This window comes from Procambarus clarkii, chromosome 13 (assembly GCF_040958095.1).
Source record: "Procambarus clarkii isolate CNS0578487 chromosome 13, FALCON_Pclarkii_2.0, whole genome shotgun sequence".
In the NCBI taxonomy this organism is placed as follows: domain Eukaryota; kingdom Metazoa; phylum Arthropoda; class Malacostraca; order Decapoda; family Cambaridae; genus Procambarus; species Procambarus clarkii.
The window spans coordinates 3,907,067-3,933,323 of record NC_091162.1 but is presented as its reverse complement, the minus strand read 5'-3'; the positions used below and the strand labels follow the sequence as shown (position 1 = coordinate 3,933,323).

The 26,257-nt window shown below is 51.3% G+C and overlaps 1 protein-coding gene across 2 annotated transcripts in view; it reads left to right on the top strand.

The window, feature by feature from the left end:
• LOC123751668 (mRNA (2'-O-methyladenosine-N(6)-)-methyltransferase) overlaps positions 1 to 26,257 on the top strand; it is a 159,441-nt gene that overhangs the window by 13,774 nt on the left and 119,410 nt on the right. For both annotated transcript variants that reach the window (XM_069323554.1, XM_069323553.1), the window contains exon 2: positions 25,964 to 26,248. In XM_069323554.1, coding sequence (XP_069179655.1) covers positions 25,976 to 26,248 — 273 coding nt within the window. In that variant the 5' untranslated portion in view covers positions 25,964 to 25,975. The remainder of the gene's footprint in view (positions 1 to 25,963; positions 26,249 to 26,257) is intronic.

The following is a 26,257-nucleotide window of genomic DNA, read 5'->3' as shown; positions in this document are numbered from 1 at the left end:
GGAAAGAGTACATATTTTAGTGTGGGTGCGCGCTCCTGAGAAACATCAGGCCCACCTTGGGATGGGTTGGGGCATGCGCGAAAGTGTTAATATATTTGATCATTCTTATGTTCTGCACATTATATTATATAAATTTCTCAAATGACACACTGAAAAAATCAAATCAGTGATAATAATATAAATATGTAAAAATATCTTCGCAGCAGCAACTGCTCTGGTGGTCTGGTCTGGTAGTGACTTCCACTGGGTGATTGCTCCACGAATGCTCATGAAATTGATTTGTACTTACAAAACTGAATTAACCACCATGCTGCACCGAGTTTATTGTGAAATTTCCCCAGTGCTCATGAAATAAAGTGTTCACCTAAATTTTTTTCTTAGTAAAATGATAAATTCCCTTCCCTGAACATGTCTATGTAAAAATAAATACCAAATTCCACTTACTTTGGCTGTGGGGATGTGGACAAGGTGCACTGTGACGTCATCAGGGGCTGGCTTCTCTGTGTGACACGCCCAGACACGGTCGCGCGGGCCATTCAAGCACCGGGTGTTGCCACATATATATTTTTAATTACAGTGGGGCCTCGATTTACGATGGTAATCCGTTCCCAGAGACATATCGTAAGTCAAAATATCATAAGTCGAAGCGACTTTTCCCATAAGAAATAAAGGGAATTGAATTAATCCATTCCCCACCCTCCAAAACATTAACTTTAAAATACATTTTATACTGAATACAATTTTTTCTCTAACTACACTACAATACATATGTTTATCTTACCTTTATGGAGGACTCTTGATGGCGATGAGGGGGGGAGGAGGAGAGGTGTTACTGTTTGGAAGGGGAGTCCCATTCCATTATAACATCAGGCAGTGATGAATTTTCTGGGATATACTCTCTGGCATGTTTTGCCTGCATACCAGTAGGACCTGCTTGTGGCTCACTGTCCCCTCCCTGTCCAGCCCATTGTTGCCGTGAGGGAGCTTGGTGGAAGGCTGCTGGAGTGTGATGCTGCATGCCTCTGTCCTTTAGTAGCCTTATGCTCCTGCTGTTGTGTTCTCTAATTTTGCCGGATTGCTTTTCCTTTTCCTTATGTTTCGTTTTTCTCCGCCTCTTCTCCTTTCTAATTGTCATTTCCTGCCGACCTTTTGCCTGTTTTCTTTACTCTTTTGGACTACTATTTTGACGCCTGGGTGTTTGAGGAGGCATACTCTTGCACCCGTAGAACTATAGTACCCGACGTCGAGAGTGAGGGGGAACCTTTTATTGTCAATCCTCCTTTCGTCACTGAACCCAATCTCTACGGACTGACGGTTCTTAACACTATCGCGCCCCGTGCATGCACGCCGCCAACTTAAAGGTCACGCCCCCGACGTGCGGGCAAGCGTGCAGGCAAGCGCGCGGCAACACTGAAATGTGTATACTCGTTTCAGTTTTCTCACCTTAATTCTCGTGCTATGTCATTCGTTTTGGTATCATAGTGTTCGCAATAGAATTCCCTACAGGTGTATATGCATATAATGCCCAAAAGCCTGGGATGACTCCCAACAGCAAAGCCTAAAGTCGGCAAAAGTTACCCGTGAGCACACAAAATCAGTAAAATGTGTATACAGGCATACCTCAGTTTAAGAGTTTAATTGGTTCCTGGAGACGCCTCATATTCTGAAAACTCGTATTCCGAAGCTAATTTCCCCATAAGAAATAAAGGGAAATGAATTAATCCGTTCCTGACTACCCCAAAAACCCCACATCAAACTAAATTTTTATACCTAATTCATCTAAATAAACCTACAAAACTATGTTCAAGTTATTACTTACCCTTGCTGTTGAATGCTGTAGGCGTATGGAAGATGGTGAGGAGGGGGAAGGAGGAGAGGAGTTACTGTTTGGAAGGGGAGTCCCCTTCCATTATCACATCAGGGAGTGAGGACCTTTCTGGTGTACTCTCCCTGGCACGTTTTATCTGAGTGCCACTAGGTCCTGGTTGAGGCTCACTGCTCGATTTTCTCACCACAAATCTGTCCATGGAAGCTTGCTTTTCCCTTCTTCGCAAGCTCTCTCTGTAGTAAGGCATCACATTGTCATTGAAAAGATTAAGACAACGGCCTACTACAGCTTTCTCTGGGTGAGTCTTTTCAACAATTGTTTGAATCTCTTCCCACATCTGACACACCTTCTTAATTACTGCAGAAGGGACATTCGCTGCTGCCGCCGCCTCCTCCACTGCAGAATCATCCGCTGCTGCGTTGTCTTGCTGTTCCTGTTGAAGGGCTAGGAGTTCTTCGGTGGTCAGTTCTTCGTTGTGTTCTTCCACCAACTCCTCCACATCATCACCATCCAATTCCAAGCCCATTTGCTGGCCTAGACTAACAATTTCCTCAACAGTAGGCGCATCATTTATAGGCTGAAACCCCTCAAAGTCTAGTTCTCTCTCACATTCAGGCCACAATTTTCTCGAGCCAGAGATCAGAGTTCTTTGAGTCACTTCTTGCCAGGCTTTGTCAACGAGTTTTAAAGCACTACAAATGTTAAAATGCTGTTTCCAGAACTCTTTGAGGGTGAGGTTTGTGGCTTCAGTCACTTCAAAACATTTCCGGAAAAGTGCCCTTTCATAAAGTTTCTTAAAATTCGCTATGATTTTCTGGTCCATAGGCTGAATTAGAGGAGTGGTGTTAGGAGGAAGGAATTTAACTGTGAGGAATTTATTGTATCTGGGCAACAAATCATCTTCTAAGCCTGGAGGATGAGCAGGAGCATTGTCGAGGAGAAGCACGGCTTTGAGTGGCAAATGTTTCTCCTGCAGATATTTTTCTATGGCAGGGCACAGCACTTCATTCACCCACTGCGAAAAAATAAGCCTAGTCACCCATGCTTATTATTAGCCTTCCACATCACACAAAAATGGGTTTTCTGCACTTTATATTGTTTGAAAACCCTTGGATTTTCAGAATGATACACTAGCAAGGGTTTAATTTTCAAATCGTCACTCGCATTTGAACACAGCACAAGCATAAACCTATCTTTCATAGGCTTGTGTCCAGGCAAGGATTTTTCCTCCTTGGTAATGTATGTCCTCTTAGGCATTCTTTTTAAAAACAGTCCTGTTTCATCACAATTAAACACTTGTTGCGGTAGGTATCCCTCAGCCTCTGCAAACTCTTTAAATTCGTCAATAAATCGTCCAGCGGCTGGTTTGTCTGAGCTGGCTGCCTCCCCATGCCTTGTAACACTATGGATACCACTTCTCTTTCTAAATTTTTCAAACCAGCCCCTGCTTGCTTTAAACTCTTTCTTATCTGCATCATTCGTTGCAGGGGTATTCTTTAGAAGGTCTTCGTGCAACACCTTGGCTTTCTCACAAATAATGGCCTCCGAAACACTATCACCCCTTAACTCCTTGTCGTGTATCCAAATTAATAACAACTTTTCCACTTCAAGTATTTGTGGTCTTTGTTTCGTTATTGTTCTTACTCCTGTTGCCACTTTAGCACCCATTTTTCTTCTTAAGTATAGTGCATATTGTTGATGTGGCTTTGTTGTACTGCCTACAAAGTTCAACAACACGTGTACCGTTCTCATGCTTCCGAATGATCTCTTGTTTCTCCTCTATTGTCATCCTCACATGGGCTTTCTGGCCTTTATCCTTACCACTGGCTTTCTTGGGACCCATGGTGAGATATATAATAACAAATTGTATAGTCAAATCACCAAAAATCCAACAAAACACTGAAAATCCGCGAGAAGAATCGATGTGGGGTAGTCACTGAGCGCGAGACAATGGTAAACTGAGGGGCGGAGGGGCGACGATCGCCAAACCACCACGCGCTAGGTCGGCCTGTACGCGTATCAACAAACTCGCGTCCCGAGGTAACCCTCGCGGTCGGAGACATAGTTTTCGAGGAAATCCTGCTCGTCTTCCGAAAAACTCGCATACAGGGACACTCGCATTCCGAGGTACCAGTGTGTGTGTGTGTAATTACCTAAGTGTAGTTACAGGATGAGAGCTACGCTCGTGGTGTCCCGTCTTCCCAGCACTCTTTGTCATATAACACTTTGAAACTACTGACGGTCTTGGCCTCCACCACCTTCTCACTTAACTTGTTCCAACCGTCTACCACTCTATTTGCGAAGGTGAATTTTCTTATATTTCTTCGGCATCTGTGTTTAGCTAGTTTAAATCTATGACCTCTTGTTCTTGAAGTTCCAGGTCTCAGGAAGTCTTCCCAGTCGATTTTATCAATTCCTGTTACTATTTTGTACGTAGTGATCATATCACCTCTTTTTCTTCTGTCTTCTAGTTTTGGCATATTTAATGCTTCTAACCTCTCCTCATAGCTCTTGCCCTTCAGTTCTGGGAGCCACTTAGTAGCATGTCTTTGCACCTTTTCCAGTTTGTTGATGTGCTTCTTAAGATATGGGCACCACACAACAGCTGCATATTCTAGCTTTGGCCTAACAAAAGTCATGAACAATTTCTTTAGTATATCACCATCCATGTATTTAAATGCAATTCTGAAGTTAGAAAGCATAGCATAGGCTCCTCGCACAATATTCTTTATGTGGTCCTCAGGTGATAGTTTTCTATCTAGAACCACTCCTAGATCTCTTTATCAGAATTCTTTAAAGATTTCTCACATAATATATAGGTTGTGTGGGGTCTATGTTCTCCTATTCCACATTCCATAACATGACATTTATTTACATTAAATTCCATTTGCCAAGTGGTGCTCCATATACTTATTTTGTCCAGGTCTTCTTGAAGGGCATGACAGTCATCTAAATTTCTTATCCTTCCTATTATCTTAGCATCATCAGCAAACATGTTCATATAATTCTGTATACCAACTGTTAGATCATTTATGTAGACAATAAACATCACTGGTGCAAGAACTGAACCCTGTGGTACTCCACTTGTGACATGTCTCCATTCCGATACATTGCCTCTGATTACTGCCCTCATTTTTCTATGTCAGAAAATTTTTCATCCATGATAGAAGCTTACCTGTCACCCCTCCAATATTTTCCAGTTTCCAGAACAACCTCTTATGTGGAACTCTGTCGAAAGCCTTTTTTTGGTCCAGATAGATGCAGTCAACCCAACCATCTCTTTCCTGGAATATCTCTGTGGCTCGATCATAGAAACTGAGTAAATTCGATACACAGGATCTTCCAGAGCGAAAACCATACTGTCTGTCTGATATTATATCATTTCTCTCCAGGTGTTCTACCCATTTAGTTTTGATTAGCTTTTCCAATACTTTCACTATTACACTTGTCAATGATACAGGTCTATAATTGAGGGGGTCTTCCCTGCTGCCACTTTTGTAGATTGGAACTATGTTAGCCTGTTTCCACCCGTCTGCTACGATTCCTGTACACAGGGATCCCTGAAAGATCAGGTGAAGTGGAATGCTGAGCTCAGATGCACATTCTCTCAGAACCCATGGTGAAACGCCATCTGGGCCAGCTGCTTTGTTCTTACCGAGCTCCTTGAGCATTTTTTCCACTTCGTCTCTAGACACCTCTATGTGTTCTATGTTGTTCTCTGGAATTCTTATTGTATCTGGTTCCCTAAAGATTTCATTTTGTACAAACACACTTTGGAACTTTTCGTTTAGTGTTTCACACATTTCCTTTTCATCTTCCGTGAATCTATTTCCCATTTTCAACCTCTGAATATTATCCTTTACCTGCAATTTGTTGTTTATGAATTTATAGAATAGACCTGGTTCTGTTTTACATTTGTCCGCAATCCCTTTTTCAAAATTTCTTTCTGCCTCTCTCCTCACTGCCGTGTAATTGTTTCTCGCATCTTTGTATCGCTGGTATGTTTGGGGGTTCGGCCTCTTCCTGTATTGATTCCATTTTTGTGTCTTTCGGTCTCTAGCCCTCTCGCAATTTCTATTGAACCAATCCTGTTTCCTAGTTCTGCATCTCTGTTTTGGTATAAATTTTTTTGTGCCTTTATCATATATTTCACAAAACTTGCCATACATCTCATTCACTTCCTTGCCTAGCATCAAGTCTGTCCAATTATACTCACTAAAAAAATTTCTAAGGTCACCATAATGTCCTCTCCTGAAGTCTGGTTTTTCAACTGCTTCAACCTCCTTATTTTCTTCCAGCTTATAACGCATTGCATACTTTATTCCCAAAAAGACATGGTCACTTTTACCCAAGGGAGGAAGGTACTGAATGTCAAATATCTCTTCCTCCTTCCTGGTAAATATCAAATCTAGCATGGAGGGAACGTCCCCTTCCCTCATCCTCGTAGCTTGTTTAACATGTTGATACAAGATAACATGTTGTGTGTGTGTGTGTGTGTGTGTGTGAGTGTGTAATTACCTAAGTGTAATTACCTAAGTGTAGTTACAGGATGAGAGCTACGCTCGTGGTGTCCCGTCTTCCCAGCACTCTTTGTCATATAGCGCTTTGAAACTACTGACGGTCTTGGCCTCCACCACCTTCTCACTTAACTTGTTCCAACCGTCTACCACTCTGTTTACAAAAGTGAATTTTCGTATATTTCTCCGGCAGCTTTGTTTCGTTAGTTTAACCCTTACACTGCTCAGGGGTCATATGGACATTACACCCCTGTGCGCAAGAAAAAAAAAATTCAAAAATTTTTTTTCGTCTTCTAAACATGTTAATTTGTGTCCCCTGAGCACGGAAAAAATAAAAAAAAAATCGTAGGTGACATATTTTGGGCGCAATTGACCGAGGAAGTCTGGCAAAAAGTGGGCGTTGACAGAGCGGTCGTCAGACCCGGTCAGCGTCACCCGCGTTGACAGATGGGAGTTGCCACAAAGATATTATTACCTAATTGTTTCAATGTCTCCGATTGATTTTTTCTTAGTTTTCTGGGGGGAGCCCCGTCGGCTCCCCGGAGCTATCCCAGGCTGATATGCTAATGTCAGACTTTGGCATCAGTCATGTGTATGGAGTTCTTAGGCCTACCGGGGACCACGGCCAGAACCGGGCCCCCTCAGAGAGGCAAGGGGAGCAATGGCCTATAGAAGCCCCCGTGTAGTTGGAAGCATTCTATGTCTACCATCGACCGGAACAGGCACCCAGAAAGGTAAGCGCCCCAAAACAAACCCCTATTCTGGTTAAAATTGCTACCTAATACCGAACTAGTGGATAGAACTCCCCAACCGAAAACAAGCAAATTAGTGTGACGTCACACACTGCCGCGCCGCTGTCTGCGCAGCTCCCCCCTCCCCGGGAGGGGGAAGGGGGAGCCCCAGACCCCCCGCGCCGGCTACCCACACCTCAGTTCTTGAGGCTGATGCTATAGGCGATGGTCGTGTGCTCTGGCTCCGGTGTCGCTACTGCACTGTGCTTTGAGTGTGGTGTTAGTTTTGTGGGTGCGAGAGCCAGGAGTTATCTTCAGTACTCGGGCTGCATGCGCCTAGGGCTGCCTTCCCTAGGTGCCCTGTAAGTACTGCCCTTGGGGCTTGGGGCCACCTTCCACAGGCTCCTCGGGGTCTGCCTCTGCTGGTCCGTTTTACCTTTCGGTTTTTCGGCCGCCTGTTGGGCTCTTGGGTGTTCTGTTCTCCCTTGTTACCGGCAGGTAAGAGGCAGTTTGCACTGGTAGGGGCGCAGGGTGCTGCTCAGCTTGTAATTCCCGACATCGCGGCCGGCTCTGTTCCTTGGGGTTCGCTGTCCTCTTGCGGGGTTTTGTTTTTCTTTTTGTTTTTGCCTGGTGGGGGGTTCTGTCATTTTATTCAGTTTGTTTTTGCCCTTCCACTGTTCTCCTCGGTGGCGCCCCCTGCTAGGTCCCCGTGAGTGTACACGTCCCTGGGGTTCAGCTTTAGAAGTTTGCTTGGTAGTTTTGGGCGCCGGTTTGCAGCACCCTGCCTGGGACTACCTGAGCGCGAGTCCTCTTAAAGTAAACGCTCAGGACCCTGGGAATCCCCTAGGGGGCGCGTGGGTCCGATGGATGTGACCCCGGGGTCCCCACTCGCTGTGTGCGAGTTTGAGGGTTGCTCGGTCCCCTTGTCTCAGGGTGACCCTCATTGTTTTTGCCTCTGCCACGCTGCCTGTTGGGTCGGTGATACTTTCGACCCTGAGTCCTGTGAGTGTTGCTGCTTGCTTGTGACTCAATTTACCCAATCCTCTGATGATTCTATTCGGGTACAGGCGGCACGTGCGTTGCAGTCTAGGTTTCGTCTGTTGCAACGCGCTCGGTTGGTTGCTTCCCCGGATGCCCCGGGGCTGCCCCGCTTTGCTTTTCGAGACCCGGACTTGGGGGTGGGGGTCGCTTCGATCCTGGTTCAGTCCGCACCTCCTCGTCCTTCCCCTTCTGTTCGTTCTGGTCCCCCGCCCCTGCTTCCGGCCCCGAAGCGTCTGAGGGTTTCGGGGTCGGAGCAGGGGTTACTTGATCTCGAGACTCGGGCAGCTTCGGGGGTTGCCCCTTCCGGGGGGGCGGCAGAGGCATTCGAGTCTTGTCTCCCGGCCGAAGCTTCAGGGTCTGACCAGTGGGCCCCCCTTCCTCCAGCTTTTCCGGCTGCTCCGTCCTTGTCTTGTGGGGTCGGGGCTTGGGGAGAGGACTCGGCCTCGGGTCCTGTGGTGACGGACCTCGAGGCTGGGGAGGGGCTGACTTGGGGGCCTTGGGCCCCGCTGGACCCCGCCTGGGTTTTTCTTCCCACTGAGCGGGGCTTATTGTTACAAGGAGTGGGGTTTTCTTTCCCCCCCTCTGCGTACGAGTTGGATTTGGTGTCGGCCCCTCCCCGGGTACGGTTCCGTGTTCCCCCGGGTACGTCGGTTCCGTCCTTCCGGAGGTTTTCGGCTTATCGCATCCAACCTGGTGTGGTGCGAGCGGCCTTTGCAGCTTACCTCCTGCGTGACCCGGATTATGCCTCGGAAATGGATCCGTCCACGTTCAGGTTTGGGACTTCGTTCCCTTTCTGGCTCCGTTACGAGGTTCCGGAGTCATCCTGGCTAGCAGACTGCCCCTTGTTTGGTCTGGATTCCTGGCATTCCTTCTGTCGTTCCCGCACGCTGGAGTGGCGGGAAGCTTCCACGGTGCTTCAGGTTTTCCTGGGGGGTGAACTTGAGTACCTGAATGAGTGCTTGTTTGCCCCTGCCCTTCCCCGCGATGTGGGCGTTATTCAGCTCCATGTGCGGGTTCCCTCCCTTTCGGCGGCGCTCGTGGCGGAGGACTTGCGCGCTCGGGGCCTTTTGTGTTCGGCCTTGCGGTTCTTTTCCCTCCTGGAGCTGTCTTCGGATTGGCTCGTGGAGGATGTGGGGACGCTTGGGTCCGTCCCGGGGTCCGGCACCTTGTCCTCGGCTGCGCGTTCGTCGGCTGCCTTGTTGAAGCTGTTCACGCCGATTTTGCGGGATGCGGTTTCCCTGTTCTATGCTTCCCGTCTCGCGTGTCGGCAGGCGGTGCTGGGTTCCTCCGTGGAATCTGCTTGGGCTCTGGCTCTTAGGCGTTCTTCACCTTTTTGTCCTCTCCTGTTTGGGGAGTCGGCCGTGGCGCAGTTTATTCAGGCTGCGTCGGCGGCTTGTCGTCCGATGTCGGACTTGTTGGTTTTCCGGGGGTCCCGGGGTGGGTCTTCCCGGAAAGGTCGTGCCAGGGCTCGGGGTTCCTCTCGTCGTGGTAGGCCTCTGGTGTCAGGTTTGGGGTTGGCTCCTCCTGCGGACCCTCCCTCGTCTGGTCGGCGCGGTGTTCGCGCTGTGCGGGGTTCTGGGTCTCGTAAGGGTCGCCGGCCCTTTCGCGGTTTGCCCCTTTGACGGGGCGATGGGGGGGCGGCTTGCGCTGTTCGCCCGCGCCTGGTCCCACGATTCGTGGGCCTTTCGGGTCGTGTCTCGCGGCCTGCGGTGGCGTTGGGTGGCCCCTCCCCCCTTTGGGGGGTCGGGGCTGGCGGGGCAGGCTTCTTCCCCTGCGCTCTGTCGAGTCGTCTTGGAGTGGGTACGCTTGGGCGTCGTCGAAACGACGTCGTCCCTCAGATGGGTTTCCCGTCTGTTTCCGGTTCCGAAACGGGACTGCGCGGACCTGCGGTTCATTCTGGACTTGTCCCGTCTGAACCCCTGGGTTCATTGCCCCTCCTTTCGGATGACTACGCTGTCTCAGGTTCGGCTCCTCTTGGAGCCGGGTGCTTGGATGGTGTCCCTGGACCTCCGGGACGCTTATTGGCATGTCCCGATTCATCCGCGGTTCAGGGACTGGCTCGGTTTTGTAGTGGGGCGTCTGAGTTACCGCTTTCGTTGTCTCCCGTTCGGGTTGAACCTGGCACCTCGCGTGTTCACACGCCTTACACGGGTTGTGGTGGCTCGTTTGCGTCTCCTAGGTGTTCGGGTGTTGGCCTACCTCGACGACTGGCTGGTTTGGGCTCCCAGCCAGTCCGCTTGCTTGCTAGCCAGGGATTTGGTTCTTTCCCAGCTCGCCGGGTTCGGGTTCTTGGTGAACTGGAGGAAGTCCCATCTGGTTCCCTCTCAGGTTCGGACTTGGCTGGGTCTCGTGTGGGACTCTCGGACCGCCTCCTTGTCTCTCCCTCCGGAGTCTCTCCTGCGGCTGCGGTCCCGCCTTCGTCTGTTTCTGGAGGGCCCTCGGGTCACCCGGCGGTTGCTCGAGGGGCTGTGCGGGAGCCTGAACTTCGCGATGGTGGTCTACCCGCCGGGTCGGGTTTGGCTTCGACGGCTGTTCTGGTTCCTTCGGGGTTCCCCCTTCCGCCTCTCTCGCGATCGCAGAGTTCGACCCCCGGGGGACTTGCGTCGGTTGCTGCGTCACCGGCTTCCTCTTCGGGTTTTTCGGGGTTCAGTGCCTTGGCGCCTACCCGAGCCCTCGCTCGATGTGTACACGGATGCGTCGTCTCTCGGCTGGGGTTTTGTGACCAGTGCTCACCAGGCTGGCCAGGGGCGTTGGGATCCGTCCTTCCGTCGAGCTCACAGTACGGTGCGGGAGTTCGCGGCAGTGTGGTTTGCTCTGGGGAGGATTCGGGTGGCCCGCGGATCGACGATTCGGCTCCATTCGGACTGCTCTCCGGTGGTTCATTGCCTGAACCGCGGGGGTTCGATGCGGTCCTTGTCTCTTTGGGGTTGGTCGCTTCGGGTGACTCGTCTGCTGAGTTCTCGGGGTTTGGCTCTCCTGGCGGTTCACGTACGGGGCGTGTCCAACGTCTTGGCCGACGCCCTGTCTCGCTTCGTTCCCCTCTCCACGGAGTGGACGGTCGACGACGAGTCCTTCCGTTGGCTTTGCCAGACGTTCGGGCGCCCCGAGGTGGACCTCTTCGCGTCGGCGTGGTCGCGGCGTCTTCCCGTTTATGCGGCGCCCTTCCCCGATTGCGAGGCCGTCGGGGTCGATGCCTTTCGGCTCGACTGGTCGAGGTGGGGGTTCCTGTACCTCTTTCCCCCAGTTCGGCTGTTGCTCCAGGTCCTGACTCGCTTAGAGACTTACCAGGGGAGAGTTGTCCTTCTGGCCCCTTGGTGGCCGGCCCAGCCTTGGTTTCAGGCGCTGGTTGCTCGGTGTCCGAACCCGAGGGTTTTCCCGCGGCTCCGCCTCTTTCAGCAGATCGGGCCGGTGCGTCACGTAGCTGGTTCGATCTTCTCCTCGAGTCTTCGCGTATGGTTTTTTTGACTCGAGTCTATCATCATCTCTATGGTGATCAGGTGGCCTCCTTGTTGGTGTCCCACCTGAGGGCTTCTTCTCGGCGGCAGTATGAAGTTTCCTGGCGGTCCTTCCATTTCTTTTTGCGTCTTCGTCGTGTTAGCTCCTTGTCTGTTCGGGTGGTCTTGTCCTTCCTCTCGTGGTTGTTTCAGGACCGTCATCTTATGCCTAACACTGTCGCTTCGTATCGTGCGGCGCTGGCGGAGCCGCTTCAGCTTGCTTTCGGTATCGATGTTACGTCTGCGCCGTTTCGCAAGCTGTCTCGTGCATTGTTTCACCTCCGGCCTGCTCATGCGTCGCCTGAGCCGTCCTGGTCTTTGGACAGAGTGCTCGCTTTCCTTTCATCTCCTCGTTTCGTTGTGGCCCCTTCGGTCCAGGATTGTTTTTCCAAGGCACTTTTCTTGTTGGCTTTGGCCTCTGGGGGTCGGGTAGGGGAGCTTCATGCTCTCCTCCGGCGCAGGGGTTTCTGCTCTTTTGGTCGTGGTGATAGTTTTGTTCGTTTGCAGCCGTCTCCTTCTTTTCTGGCGAAGAATGAGACTGCTGCGTTCCGGAGGGGTCCATGGGTGGTTGATGCTTGGTTGGTCAGGCCGGGGGTGCATCATGTTTTGTGTCCGGTTGCGGCGCTTCGCCGTTATTTGCGCGCCACAGCTTCTGTGTCCGGGGACGCGCTGTGGGTTGATCCGGTTTCCCTTCTTCCCTGTTCGCGGGTTCGGGTCTCTCAGGTCGTCCGCAGGGTTATTAGGTCTAGCCAGCCTGCGGTCTATCCCCGTGCCCATGACGTTCGTAAGTTCGCGGCTCTTGCTGCCGTCTTTGGGAATATGTCTTGGTCTGATATTCGGGCGCGGGGATTTTGGCGGTCGAACAGGGTCCTGGCTGCTCGTTACCTTGTGAATGTCCCTGGCCCTCGTCGGGCCTGTGTTGCTTTGGGTCGGCGGTTGCAGCCAGTTGTCTCGGCTTCGAGTTGAGGGGTGAGCGACGACCGCTTCCCGGGTAAGTCCCTCTTTTTCTGTCTGTGGGTAGTTAGCTTCGGGGAGCCGACGGGGCTCCCCCCAGAAAACCAGCGTTGAATGTAATGAAACGCCATTTTCTGGGTGAGTCCCGGAGGCTCCCCGGCATCCCTCCCTCCCTCCGGTCGGCGGTTTTTCGCGTTTTTGACATCCAGCCTCAAGAACTGAGGTGTGGGTAGCCGGCGCGGGGGGTCTGGGGCTCCCCCTTCCCCCTCCCGGGGAGGGGGGAGCTGCGCAGACAGCGGCGCGGCAGTGTGTGACGTCACACTAATTTGCTTGTTTTCGGTTGGGGAGTTCTATCCACTAGTTCGGTATTAGGTAGCAATTTTAACCAGAATAGGGGTTTGTTTTGGGGCGCTTACCTTTCTGGGTGCCTGTTCCGGTCGATGGCAGACATAGAATGCTTCCAACTACACGGGGGCTTCTATAGGCCATTGCTCCCCTTGCCTCTCTGAGGGGGCCCGGTTCTGGCCGTGGTCCCCGGTAGGCCTAAGAACTCCATACACATGACTGATGCCAAAGTCTGACATTAGCATATCAGCCTGGGATAGCTCCGGGGAGCCTCCGGGACTCACCCAGAAAATGGCGTTTCATTACATTCAACGCTGGTTTTTTTGCAGTAATATTATTCAATAGTGTGTATTGTAATATATTTATATAATAAAAGTGGTTAATAATCGCTATACTCAAAAGTATGATGTGCATATTAGTGATTCAATTATTATGTTTATAAAACAATAAACAAATAGTTTTGCTGCTATTACACTCTATACACAGGTTATATGTAAGTATTGGCATGTTTTGGTCACCATACCGAACCACTAAGTTGGTATTGAGAGTCGAAAAGCAACGAGGAGTTACCGCCACACACCAGCCAGCCACTCGCTGCCACTCCCTCAACACACTCACTAAACTTTCTCCCCCAACAATACCAGTTGTGGTGTTATTACACTATATACAGACGTTATATATAAGTATGTGTATATTTTGTTCACCACAACTGTACAGCTAAGCTGATATAGTTAGTTCAGGCACTAAGAGTCGTCGCTATACACAGATGGCGGCTGGCGGCTCCCTCACTCTTTCAAAGTCACACGCACTAATCTTACTCCCCAACAATACCTTTTGCAGTGTTATTACCCTATATACACATATTATATATAAATATCTACATGTTTTATGCACCGTAACTGTACACCTAAGCTTGTAGAGCCCCCAAAGAGCATAGTGGCCACCCTCTAAACAGCTAGAGAAATCGTGCAGACGACGTCACCTCCGTCACCCACATGGCTCCTCCCAGCATAATCCTTTTGCTGTTATTACACTAATACACACATTATATATAAGTATCTACATTTGTGTTCACCATAGAGAACCACTGACCTGGTATGGTGAACGCAAACAATAACAGGTGGCCACACAGTCAGTAAACGATGCTGTCTCCCTCCGTCTCTCAGCATCACTCCTCACACAGCGCTAATTATTACAACAATCCTGCTATTATCACAACCCCGGTTATTTATATCACAGTCATTGGTCATCTGTAATATTGTCATCGCTAAATAATAACAATTATATATTTATTTTGACATTTTTCGGCGATGCTGTGGTCACAAGCTGAACATCAATGCTGTTCGCTCATGCTGCGTGCGCCGGCCTTGGTTGCTCCAACAGTACTGTGCCTCTCACACCTGAGAATATTGCCCACGATTTTTTTTTAAAATGGCATCTGTTTACAAGAGCCCTGAGGAAGCTACTGTGAACCCCGTGTAGCCGCGGGCCATTTGAATCAGGCCTGGCATGGCGTATATATACGCCATGCGCACCATGGGACATGTTACTCAGGGCGTATATATACGCCATGCACAGTTTAAGGGTTAAATCTATGACCTCTTGTTCTTGAAGTTCCGAGTCTCAGGAATTCTTCCCTATCAATTTTATCTATTCCTGTTACTATTTTGAACGTAGTGATCATATCGCCTCTTTTTCTTCTATCTTCTAGTTTTGGCATGTTTAATGCTTCCAATCTCTCCTCGTAGCTCTTGTCCTTCAGTTCTGGGAGCCACTTAGTGGCATGTCGTTGCACCTTTTCCAGTTTGTTGATGTGCTTCTTAAGATATGGGCACCATACAACCACTGCATATTCCAGCTTTGGTCTAATAAAAGTCGTGAACAATTTCTTTAGTATTTCTCCATCCATATATTTAAAAGCAATTCTAAGGTTAGAAAGTGTAGCATAGGCTCCTCGCACAATGTTCTTAATGTGGTCCTCAGGTGACATTTTTCTATCTAAAACCACCCCTAGATCCTTTTCTTTATCAGAATTCTTTAAAGATTTCTCACATAATTTATAGGTTGTGTGGGGTCTATGTTCTCCAATTCCACATTCCATAACATGGCATTTATTCACATTAAATTCCATTTGCCAAGTGTTGCTCCATATACTTATTTTGTCCAGGTCTTCTTGAAGGGCATGACAATCATCTAAGTTTCTTATCTTCCCTATTATCTTAGCATCATCAGCAAACATGTTCATGTAATTGTGTATTCCCACTGGTAGATCGTTTATGTAGACAATGAACATTGCCGGTGCAAGAACTGAACCCTGTGGTACTCCACTTGTGACATTTCTCCATTCCGATACATTGCCTCTGATTACTGCCCTCATTTTTCTATCAGTCAGAAAATTTATCATCCATGTTAGAAGCTTACCTGTCACCCCTCGAATATTTTCTAGTTTCCAGAACAACCTCTTATGTGGAACTCTGTCGAAAGCCTTTTTTAGGTCCAGATAGATGCAGTCAACCCAACCGTCTCTTTCCTGTAATATCTCTGTGGCTCGATCATAGAAACTGAGTAAATTCGATACACAGGATCTTCCAGATCGAAAACCATACTGTCTGTCTGATATTATATCATTTCTCACCAGGTGTTCTACCCATTTAGTTTTGATTAGCTTTTCCAATACTTTCACTATTACACTTGTCAATGATACAGGTCTATAATTGAGGGGGTCTTCCCTGCTGCCACTTTTGTAGATTGGAACTATGTTAGCCTGTTTCCACCCGTCTGCTACGATTCCTGTACACAGGGATGCCTGAAAGATCAGGTGAAGTGGAATGCTGAGCTCAGATGCACATTCTCTCAGAACCCATGGTGAAACGCCATCTGGGCCAGCTGCTTTGTTCTTCTTTGTTCTTCAGTGTAATGAAGGGGCTGTGTGGACGATCGGCGCGACGGAGTTAGTGACGTTTGCTTGTTTTACTTTGAGAGTTCTGCCTCCCTGTTTTGGTTTTTGGTAGCAATTTACCATGTGGGGTTTGTTTTGTTACACCTACCTCTCTGGGTGCCAAACCCTGGTCGATGGCAGACATCGAATGCTTCCTAACACACGAGGGTTAACATAAGCCATTGCTCCTCGTACCTCTCTGTGGGGGCCAGGTTCTGGCTCATGGTCCCCAGTGGGCAAGAATTACATCGACTGAGGCCACGGTCTAATGGACACATCGACTGAGGCCACGGTCTAATGGACACATGTCAGCCCGGTATGTTCTGGGGAGCCTCCGAGGCTCACCCAAATAATGGCGTTTCATTACATTCAACGCTGGTTTTTTCCGAGTGAATAAAAAGTTATAATGAATGCATATAATTATTTTGGTCACCTTTGCTCTCTATGAATTTCAGTATGATTTAAGTAATCCTTAATTATTATATTTAAAGAATTTGTCCACAAAGTATATATGCAGCCAATTGACCTTCTTGGCTCAAAAACTATTTTCCAAATTTTTCTTCAGTACTGAGTATATCTGGAAACTGGTTTTTAAATGATCACAGGTCTTTGGCTGCTTTTTGTTTGTTTCATACCTACCTTATGTTGATTTTGATTACTTTGCATTGATTTCAGGTATCAACGTCCCACAGCCTGGTCTCTGACCAGGTCTTCTGCCAAACAAAATTACTGTATAAACTTTTTATAACTTTAGGCATCTCTGGGGGAGCCTCTTGGTGGCTCCCTAAAGCTAGCTTGTTATGATGGCTTCCCACGACTGGATCACATCAGTCATACGAGTCTGGTTTGGCCTCCCAGGAATCAGAGCCAGAACCTGGTCACCCTCCCCCCAGAGGTGCAGAGCGGGGGAGTATTACAATCATTCTCACTGGGAAAGCATGCAGGAAGGAAGGAAAGCAATAGAGACAGCTGCATGTTTCATAAAACTAAGCGCTGAAACAGCAAAATGACTGCGAATGACTTACTCGAAACAAATGGTTCACTCAAAACTAACTCAAACCACTTTGTTTACCAAAGAGAATGTTTTTTATATTTTTTTGGCATCTTTACTTCCTTAGCTTGAATCTATGCCATCTTGCTTTTGAAGTTGCAGTTTTCAAGAATTCCTCGTCATTTTTTTTTTATTCCTGTTACTGTTTTGTATGTAGTTATCGTATCTATACTTTTTCATCTACCTTCCAGCTTTGGCAAATTTAACACTTAAAGCCTCTCCTCATAGCGGTTGTTTTTCAGTTCCAGAAGCCATTTATTTGCATATCTTTGCACTTTTTTCCAGTTCTGATGTGCTTCTTGAGATATGGACACATACAACTGCAGCACATGGTTGAGCAGATGTGCGGGAGCCTGAACTTTGCTTATGTGGTGTTTCCCCTAGGCAGAGTTTGGTTCTGGATGGTTCTTCATATTCTGCTTATTTCACTAATGCCTTTCTCTTTGGGCATTTTGGGGTTCAGTTCTGTGGTGCCATCCTTTGCCATTGCTTGGTGTGTTCATGGATGCCTCAGCTATGGGTTGGGCTTCTGCAGTGTTGGGCATACAGGATGGTGTATGAGTTTACTGCTGTGTGGCAAGTTCTTCATTGGACTCATCTTCCTTTAGGCTATATCCTCTGGCTCCATTCTGCAAGCTCCCAAGTGCTTCATTCTCTGAACTGCAGGGAAGGTTGCTTCAGTCCTTTTCCCCTTGGAACTGGACTTTGTGTAGCGTGGCTTTTGGTTCTTCAGGGTTTAGTTCTATGTGCAACTTACGTGCAGGGGTGAGTTCAGTGTTCTTACAGATGGAATATCTTGCTTTCATCTCATTACCATGGAATGGACTGTCAACTTTGCATCCTTCCAGTGGCTTTGCAAGATGCTTGGTTGCCTCAAGGTGAATCTCTTCACATCGGCATGGAACTCCTTTGTAGCTCCATTCACTCAAAACACAAGGCTCCCTCGGTGGATGCCTTTCATCTGATCGAGATGGGAGGTTCATCTACCTCTTTTCCCCAGGTCAGTTATTGCTCTCAGTAGGATGTTGTCCAGACTGGAGTCGTACTCAGGCAAAGTGATCCTTCTGGCTCGGCTTTGGTTTCTAGCTCGTCTGTCTCAATATCTAAACCTAGGCATTTTTCTTCAGCTCCATCTCTTTTGGCAGATTGGTCCGGCGACATACCTTGCTGATTTGACCCCCTTTGCACTACACATCGAGATTTTAACTGTTGTGCAGGTGGCCAAGTTGTTGGTGCTCCACTTGTGTCTTCCTTTATGGTGACAGTATGAAGTTTCTTGGAACATCTTTTGCCTCTGTCTCTGTCATCTTCCTTCGTTGTCAGTTCTGGTGGTCCTGTCATATTTTATTATGGTTGTGTATTGGCATCTTATGCCTAATACTGTTGCCTCTTATTGTTTGGATTTGGCAGAGCTGCTGTTGCTTGCGATCAGCATTGACATGTTCTAGGTGCCATTTTGCAAGTTATCTCAGCTTTATTTTGCATCTGGCCTGCTCATGCTCTTCCTGAGTCATCTTGGTTCCTTGTTAAGGTGCTGGTGTTTCTTTCTTCCCATTGGTTCATGGTTGTCCCTTCAGTCTGGGATGTTTTTCTTATGGCAGAGTTATTTGTGGCTCTCACCTCATGTTACAGGATTGGGAAGCTTCATGCTCTCCTCCAGAAACAGGAGTTCTGTTTTTTCAGCCCTGGTTACCTTGAGAGGATTTAGGGGCTTAGTGTCCCCGCGGCCCGGTCGTTGACCAGGCCTCCTGGATGAAGAAAATATATCTTGGTTTCTGGAGCGGTCCTTTGGTGATTGACGCTTTGTTGATCTGGCCAGGGTGTATCATTTTGTTGTGTCCAATAGTGGCAGTTCGCTGCTTACTTTGTTGGTTGATTGGCTTTCCTTGGTCCACTCTTTGAAGATGTATTATCCACAGTGTAAATAAAACTGGCCAGCCTGCAGTCTACCCCTCAGCTCATGATCTTTGCAGATTCACAGCTTTGGCAATGCTTTCTCTGACAGGTTGTGAGCCAATTTTGGGGCTCGGAGATTTGGGGATCTCTTTGGGTCCTTGCAACTTTTGTAGTTACTGTTCTCGCCCTTCCCTGGTAAGTCCCATATCTTCCTTCCTCTCTGTGAATAGTTAGCTTCAGGGAGACACCAAAGGGCTTCCCCCAGATAACAAGTGAAGAATGTAATGAATGTAATGCCTCTTTCTGGTAAAGCCCCAGCAGCTCTCTTAACTCCCACCACCCCCACAACCAGGTTCACCACTTGTGTATCAGCATAACTAATATGGGACCAGCTGGTTTGCATCTGTTTACGCAAAGAGGTTCGAGCTAGTTTTGAGTGAACCATTTGTTTTGAATTTTGCAGAGTTTAACGTTTGCAGAGTTATTTTGGCTATTTTGGTGCCACATTTTCTATGAATCTTGCAGTCAGTATTGTTATCTATATTGCTTTGCTTCCTTTTTATATGCTTTTCTAGTGTAGGTGATCTTAACAATCTCCAGCTGTCTGTGCCCCTGTGAGGGGGTTCTTGTCCCTGGTCTGTCAAATGACTAATGTGACTGATGTGACCAAGTAGTAGGAAGCCTTCTCAGCGAAATAGCTTCAGGGAGTCATCGGATTCTTCCAGAAAGAAACATTTCCTTACATTCATCACTTTTCTGGGGGGAGCCCCGTCGGCTCCCCGGAGCTATCCCAGGCTGATATGCTAATGTCAGACTTTGGCATCAGTCATGTGTATAGAGTTCTTAGGCCTACCGGGGACCACGGCCAGAACCGGGCCCCCTCAGAGAGGCAAGGGGAGCAATGGCCTATAGAAGCCCCCGTGTAGTTGGAAGCATTCTATGTCTGCCATCGACCGGAACAGGCACCCAGAAAGGTAAGCGCCCCAAAACAAACCCCTATTCTGGTTAAAATTGCTACCTAAAACCGAACTAGTGGATAGAACTCCCCAACCGAAAACAAGCAAACTAGTGTGACGTCACACACTGCCGCGCCGCTGTCTGCGCAGCTCCCCCCTCCCCGGGAGGGGGAAGGGGGAGCCCCAGACCCTCCGCGCCGGCTACCCACACCTCAGTTCTTGAGGCTGATGCTATAGGCGATGGTCGTGTGCTCTGGCTCCGGTGTCGCTACTGCACTGTGCTTTGAGTGTGGTGTTAGTTTTGTGGGTGCGAGAGCCAGGAGTTATCTTCAGTACTCGGGCTGCATGCGCCTAGGGCTGCCTTCCCTAGGTGCCCTGTAAGTACTGCCCTTGGGGCTTGGGGCCACCTTCCACAGGCTCCTCGGGGTCTGACTCTGCTGGTCCGTTTTACCTTTCGGTTTTTCGGCTGCCTGTTGGGCTCTTGGGTGTTCTGTTCTCCCTTGTTACCGGCAGGTAAGAGGCAGTTTGCACTGGTAGGGGCGCAGGGTGCTGCTCAGCTTGTAATTCCCGACATCGCGGCCGGCTCTGTTCCTTGGGGTTCGCTGTCCTCTTGCGGGGTTTTGTTTTTCTTTTTGTTTTTGCCTGGTGGGGGGTTCTGTCATTTTATTCAGTTTGTTTTTGCCCTTCCACTGTTCTCCTCGGTGGCGCCCCCTGCTAGGTCCCCGTGAGTGTACACGTCCCTGGGGTTCAGCTTTAGAAGTTTGCTTGGTAGTTTTGGGCGCCGGTTTGCAGCACCCTGCCTGGGACTACCTGAGCGTGAGTCCTCTTAAAGTAAACGCTCAGGACCCTGGGAATCCCCTAGGGGGCGCGTGGGTCCGATGGATGTGACCCCGGGGTCCCCACTCGCTGTGTGCGAGTTTGAGGGTTGCTCGGTCCCCTTGTCTCAGGGTGACCGTCATTGTTTTTGCCTCTGCCACGCTGCCTGTTGGGTCGGTGATACTTTCGACCCTGAGTCCTGTGAGTGTTGCTGCTTGCTTGTGACTCAATTTACCCAATCCTCTGATGATTCTATTCGGGTACAGGCGGCACGTGCGTTGCAGTCTAGGTTTCGTCTGTTGCAACGTGCTCGGTTGGTTGCTTCCCCGGATGCCCCGGGGCTGCCCCGCTTTGCTTTTCGAGACCCGGACTTGGGGGTGGGGGTCGCTTCGATCCTGGTTCAGTCCGCACCTCCTCGTCCTTCCCCTTCTGTTCGTTCTGGTCCCCCGCCCCTGCTTCCGGCCCCGAAGCGTCTGAGGGTTTCGGGGTCGGAGCAGGGGTTACTTGATCTCGAGACTCGGGCAGCTTCGGGGGTTGCCCCTTCCGGGGGGGGTGGCAGAGGCATTCGAGTCTTGTCTCCCGGCCGAAGCTTCAGGGTCTGACCAGTGGGCCCCCCTTCCTCCAGCTTTTCCGGCTGCTCCGTCCTTGTCTTGTGGGGTCGGGGCTTGGGGAGAGGACTCGGCCTCGGGTCCTGTGGTGACGGACCTCGAGGCTGGGGAGGGGCTGACTTGGGGGCCTTGGGCCCCGCTGGACCCCGCCTGGGTTTTTCTTCCCACTGAGCGGGACTTATTGTTACAAGGAGTGGGGTTTTCTCTTCCCCCCTCTGCGTACGAGTTGGATTTGGTGTCGGCCCCTTCCCGGGTACGGTTCCGTGTTCCCCCGGGTACGTCGGTTCCGTCCTTCCGGAGGTTTTCGGCTTATCGCATCCAACCTGGTGTGGTGCGAGCGGCCTTTGCAGCTTACCTCCTGTGTGACCCGGATTATGCCTTGGAAATGGATCCGTCCACGTTCAGGTTTGGGACTTCGTTCCCTTTCTGGCTCCGTTACGAGGTTCCAGAGTCGTCCTGGCTAGCAGACTGCCCCTTGTTTGGTCTGGATTCCTGGCATTCTTTCTGTCGTTCCCGCACGCTGGAGTGGCGGGAAGCTTCCACGGTGCTTCAGGTTTTCCTGGGGGGTGAACTTGAGTACCTGATTGAGTGCTTGTTTGCCCCTGCCCTTCCCCGCGATGTGGGCGTTATTCAGCTCCATGTGCAGGTTCCCTCCCTTTCGGCGGCGCTCGTGGCGGAGGACTTGCGCGCTCGGGGCCTTTTGTGTTCGGCCTTGCGGTTCTTTTCCCTCCTGGAGCTGTCTTCGGATTGGCTCGTGGAGGATGTGGGGACGCTTGGGTCAGTCCCGGGGTCCGGCACCTTGTCCTCGGCTGCGCGTTCGTCGGCTGCCTTGTTGAAGCTGTTCACGCCGATTTTGCGGGATGCGGTTTCCCTGTTCTATGCTTCCCGTCTCGCGTGTCGGCAGGCGGTGCTGGGTTCCTCCGTGGAATCTGCTTGGGCTCTGGCTCTTAGGCGTTCTTCACCTTTTTGTCCTCTCCTGTTTGGGGAGTCGGCTGTGGCGCAGTTTATTCAGGCTGCGTCGGCGGCTTGTCGTCCGATGTCGGACTTGTTGGTTTTCCGGGGGTCCCGGGGTGGGTCTTCCCGGAAAGGTCGTGCCAGGGCTCGGGGTTCCTCTCGCCGTGGTAGGCCTCTGGTGTCAGGTTTGGGGTTGGCTCCTCCTGCGGACCCTCCCTCGTCTGGTCGGCGCGGTGTTCGCGCTGTGCGGGGTTCTGGGTCTCGTAAGGGTCGCCGGCCCTTTCGCGGTTTGCCCCTTTGACGGGGCGATGGGGGGGCGGCTTGCGCTGTTCGCCCGCGCCTGGTCCCACGATTCGTGGGCCTTTCGGGTCGTGTCTCGCGGCCTGCGGTGGCGTTGGGTGGCCCATCCCCCCTTTGGGGGGTCGGGGCTGGCAGGGCAGGCTTCTTCCCCTGCGCTCTGTCGAGTCGTCTTGGAGTGGGTACGCTTGGGCGTCGTCGAAACGACGTCGTCCCTCAGATGGGTTTCCCGTCTGTTTCCGGTTCCGAAACGGGACTGCGCGGACCTGCGGTTCATTCTGGACTTGTCCCGTCTGAACCCCTGGGTTCATTGCCCCTCCTTTCGGATGACTACGCTGTCTCAGGTTCGGCTCCTCTTGGAGCCGGGAGCTTGGATGGTGTCCCTGGACCTCCGGGACGCTTATTGGCATGTCCCGATTCATCCGCGGTTCAGGGACTGGCTCGGTTTTGTAGTGGGGCGTCTGAGTTACCGCTTTCGTTGTCTCCCGTTCGGGTTGAACCTGGCACCTCGCGTGTTCACACGCCTTACACGGGTTGTGGTGGCTCGTTTGCGTCTCCTAGGTGTTCGGGTGTTGGCCTACCTCGACGACTGGCTGGTTTGGGCTCCCAGCCAGTCAGCTTGCTTGCTAGCCAGGGATTTTGTTCTTTCCCAGCTCGCCGGGTTCGGGTTCTTGGTGAACTGGAGGAAGTCCCATCTGGTTCCCTCTCAGGTTCGGACTTGGCTGGGTCTCGTGTGGGACTCTCGAACCGCCTCCTTGTCTCTCCCTCCGGAGTCTCTCCTGCGGCTGCGGTCCCGCCTTCGTCTGTTTCGGGAGGGCCCTCGGGTCACCCGGCGGTTGCTCGAGGGGCTGTGCGGGAGCCTGAACTTCGCGATGGTGGTCTACCCGCCGGGTCGGGTTTGGCTTCGACGGCTGTTCTGGTTCCTTCGGGGTTCCCCCTTCCGCCTCTCTCGCGATCGCAGAGTTCGACCCCCGGGGGACTTGCGTCGGTTGCTGCGTCACCGGCTTCCTCTTCGGGTTTTTCGGGGTTCAGTGCCTTGGCGCCTACCCGAGCCCTCGCTCGATGTGTACACGGATGCGTCGTCTCTCGGCTGGGGTTTTGTGACCAGTGCTCACCAGGCCGGCCAGGGGCGTTGGGATCCGTCCTTCCGTCGAGCTCACAGTACGGTGCGGGAGTTCGCGGCAGTGTGGTTTGCTCTGGGGAGGATTCGGGTGGCCCGCGGATCGACGATTCGGCTCCATTCGGACTGCTCTCCGGTGGTTCATTGCCTGAACCGCGGGGGTTCGATGCGGTCCTTGTCTCTTTGGGGTTCGTCGCTTCGGGTGACTCGTCTGCTGAGTTCTCGGGGTTTGGCTCTCCTGGCGGTTCACGTACGGGGCGTGTCCAACGTCTTGGCCGACGCCCTGTCTCGCTTCGTTCCCCTCTCCACGGAGTGGACGGTCGACGACGAGTCCTTCCGTTGGCTTTGCCAGACGTTCGGGCGCCCCGAGGTGGACCTCTTCGCGTCGGCGTGGTCGCGGCGTCTTCCAGTTTATACGGCGCCCTTCCCCGATTGCGAGGCCGTCGGGGTCGATGCTTTTCGGCTCGACTGGTCGAGGTGGGGGTTCCTGTACCTCTTTCCCCCGGTTCGGCTGTTGCTCCAGGTCCTGACTCGCTTAGAGACTTACCGGGGGTGAGTTGTCCTTCTGGCCCCTTGGTGGCCGGCCCAGCCTTGGTTTCAGGCGCTGGTTGCTCGGTGTCCGAACCCGAGGGTTTTCCCACGGCTCCGCCTCTTTCAGCAGATCGGGCCGGTACGTCACGTAGCTGGTTCGATCTTCTCCTCGAGTCTTCGCGTATGGTTTTTTTGACTCGAGTCTATCATCATCTCTATGGTGATCAGGTGGCCTCCTTGTTGGTGTCCCACCTGAGGGCTTCTTCTCGGCGGCAGTATGAAGTTTCCTGGCGGTCCTTCCGTTTCTTTTTGCGTCTTCGTCGTGTTAGCTCCTTGTCTGTTCGGGTGGTCTTGTCCTTCCTCTCGTGGTTGTTTCAGGACCGTCATCTTATGCCTAACACTGTCGCTTCGTATCGTGCGGCGCTGGCGGAGCCGCTTCAGCTTGCTTTCGGTATCGATGTTACGTCTGCGCCGTTTCGCAAGCTGTCTCGTGCATTGTTTCACCTCCGGCCTGCTCATGCGTCGCCTGAGCCGTCCTGGTCTTTGGACAGAGTGCTCGCTTTCCTTTCATCTCCTCATTTCGTTGTGGCCCCTTCGGTCCAGGATTGTTTTTCCAAGGCACTTTTCTTGTTGGCTTTGGCCTCTGGGGGTCGGGTAGGGGAGCTTCATGCTCTCCTCCGGCGCAGGGGTTTCTGCTCTTTTGGTCGTGGTGATAGTTTTGTTCGTTTGCAGCCGTCTCCTTCTTTTCTGGCGAAGAATGAGACTGCTGCGTTCCGGAGGGGTCCATGGGTGGTTGATGCTTGGTTGGTCAGGCCGGGGGTGCATCATGTTTTGTGTCCGGTTGCGGCGCTTCGCCGTTATTTGCGCGCCACAGCTTCTGTGTCCGGGGACGCACTGTGGGTTGATCCGGTTTCCCTTCTTCCCTGTTCGCGGGTTCGGGTCTCTCAGGTCGTCCGCAGGGTTATTAGGTCCAGCCAGCCTGCGGTCTATCCCCGTGCCCATGACGTTCGTAAGTTCGCGGCTCTTGCTGCCGTCTTTGGGAATATGTCTTGGTCTGATATTCGGGCGCGGGGATTTTGGCGGTCGAACAGGGTCCTGGCTGCTCGTTACCTTGTGAATGTCCCTGGGCCTCGTCGGGCCTGTGTTGCTTTGGGTCGGCGGTTGCAGCCAGTTGTCTCGGCTTCGAGTTGAGGGGTGAGCGACGACCGCCTCCCGGGTAAGTCCCTCTTTTTCTGTCTGTGGGTAGTTAGCTCCGGGGAGCCGACCGGGCTCCCCCCAGAAAACCAGCGTTGAATGTAATGAAACGCCATTTTCTGGGTGAGTCCCGGAGGCTCCCCGGCATCCCTCCCTCCCTCCGGTCGGCGTTTTTTCGCGTTTTTGACATCCAGCCTCAAGAACTGAGGTGTTGGTAGCCGGCGCGGGGGGTCTGGGGCTCCCCCTTCCCCCTCCCGGGGAGGGGGGAGCTGCGCAGACAGCGGCGCGGCAGTGTGTGACGTCACACTAGTTTGCTTGTTTTCGGTTGGGGAGTTCTATCCACTAGTTCGGTTTTAGGTAGCAATTTTAACCAGAATAGGGGTTTGTTTTGGGGCGCTTACCTTTCTGGGTGCCTGTTCCGGTCGATGGCAGACATAGAATGCTTCCAACTACACGGGGGCTTCTATAGGGCATTGCTCCCCTTGCCTCTCTGAGGGGGCCCGGTTCTGGCCTTGGTCCCCGGTAGGCCTAAGAACTCCATACACATGACTGATGCCAAAGTCTGACATTAGCATATCAGCCTGGGATAGCTCCGGGGAGCCTCCGGGACTCACCCAGAAAATGGCGTTTCATTACATTCAACGCTGGTTTTTTATATTTCATAGATTGTTTTGTTTTGTGTACTTATGTAGAGTGTGTGACATATGATGGCATCATCATGGGAGAGCTTCATAGCAGCCTCAACATCAGCTGCTCCAGCTCACACCAGTGTCTCTGCCACACCCAGTGTAGCTGCATCACCTGGAGGTGGACCAGCAACGCTACCAGTAGTGGCCCCGCCCCAGCAGAGCTTCTCTCCTACAGACAACCAGCAACACCAGTCACCCCAGCCCTCCCTCCCACACTTCCAGTACCAGACACAGCCCCACCCTAGTCAACCTCCTTACCAGGGCATCAGGGTCACTATACCACAACAGGTCAGTAAT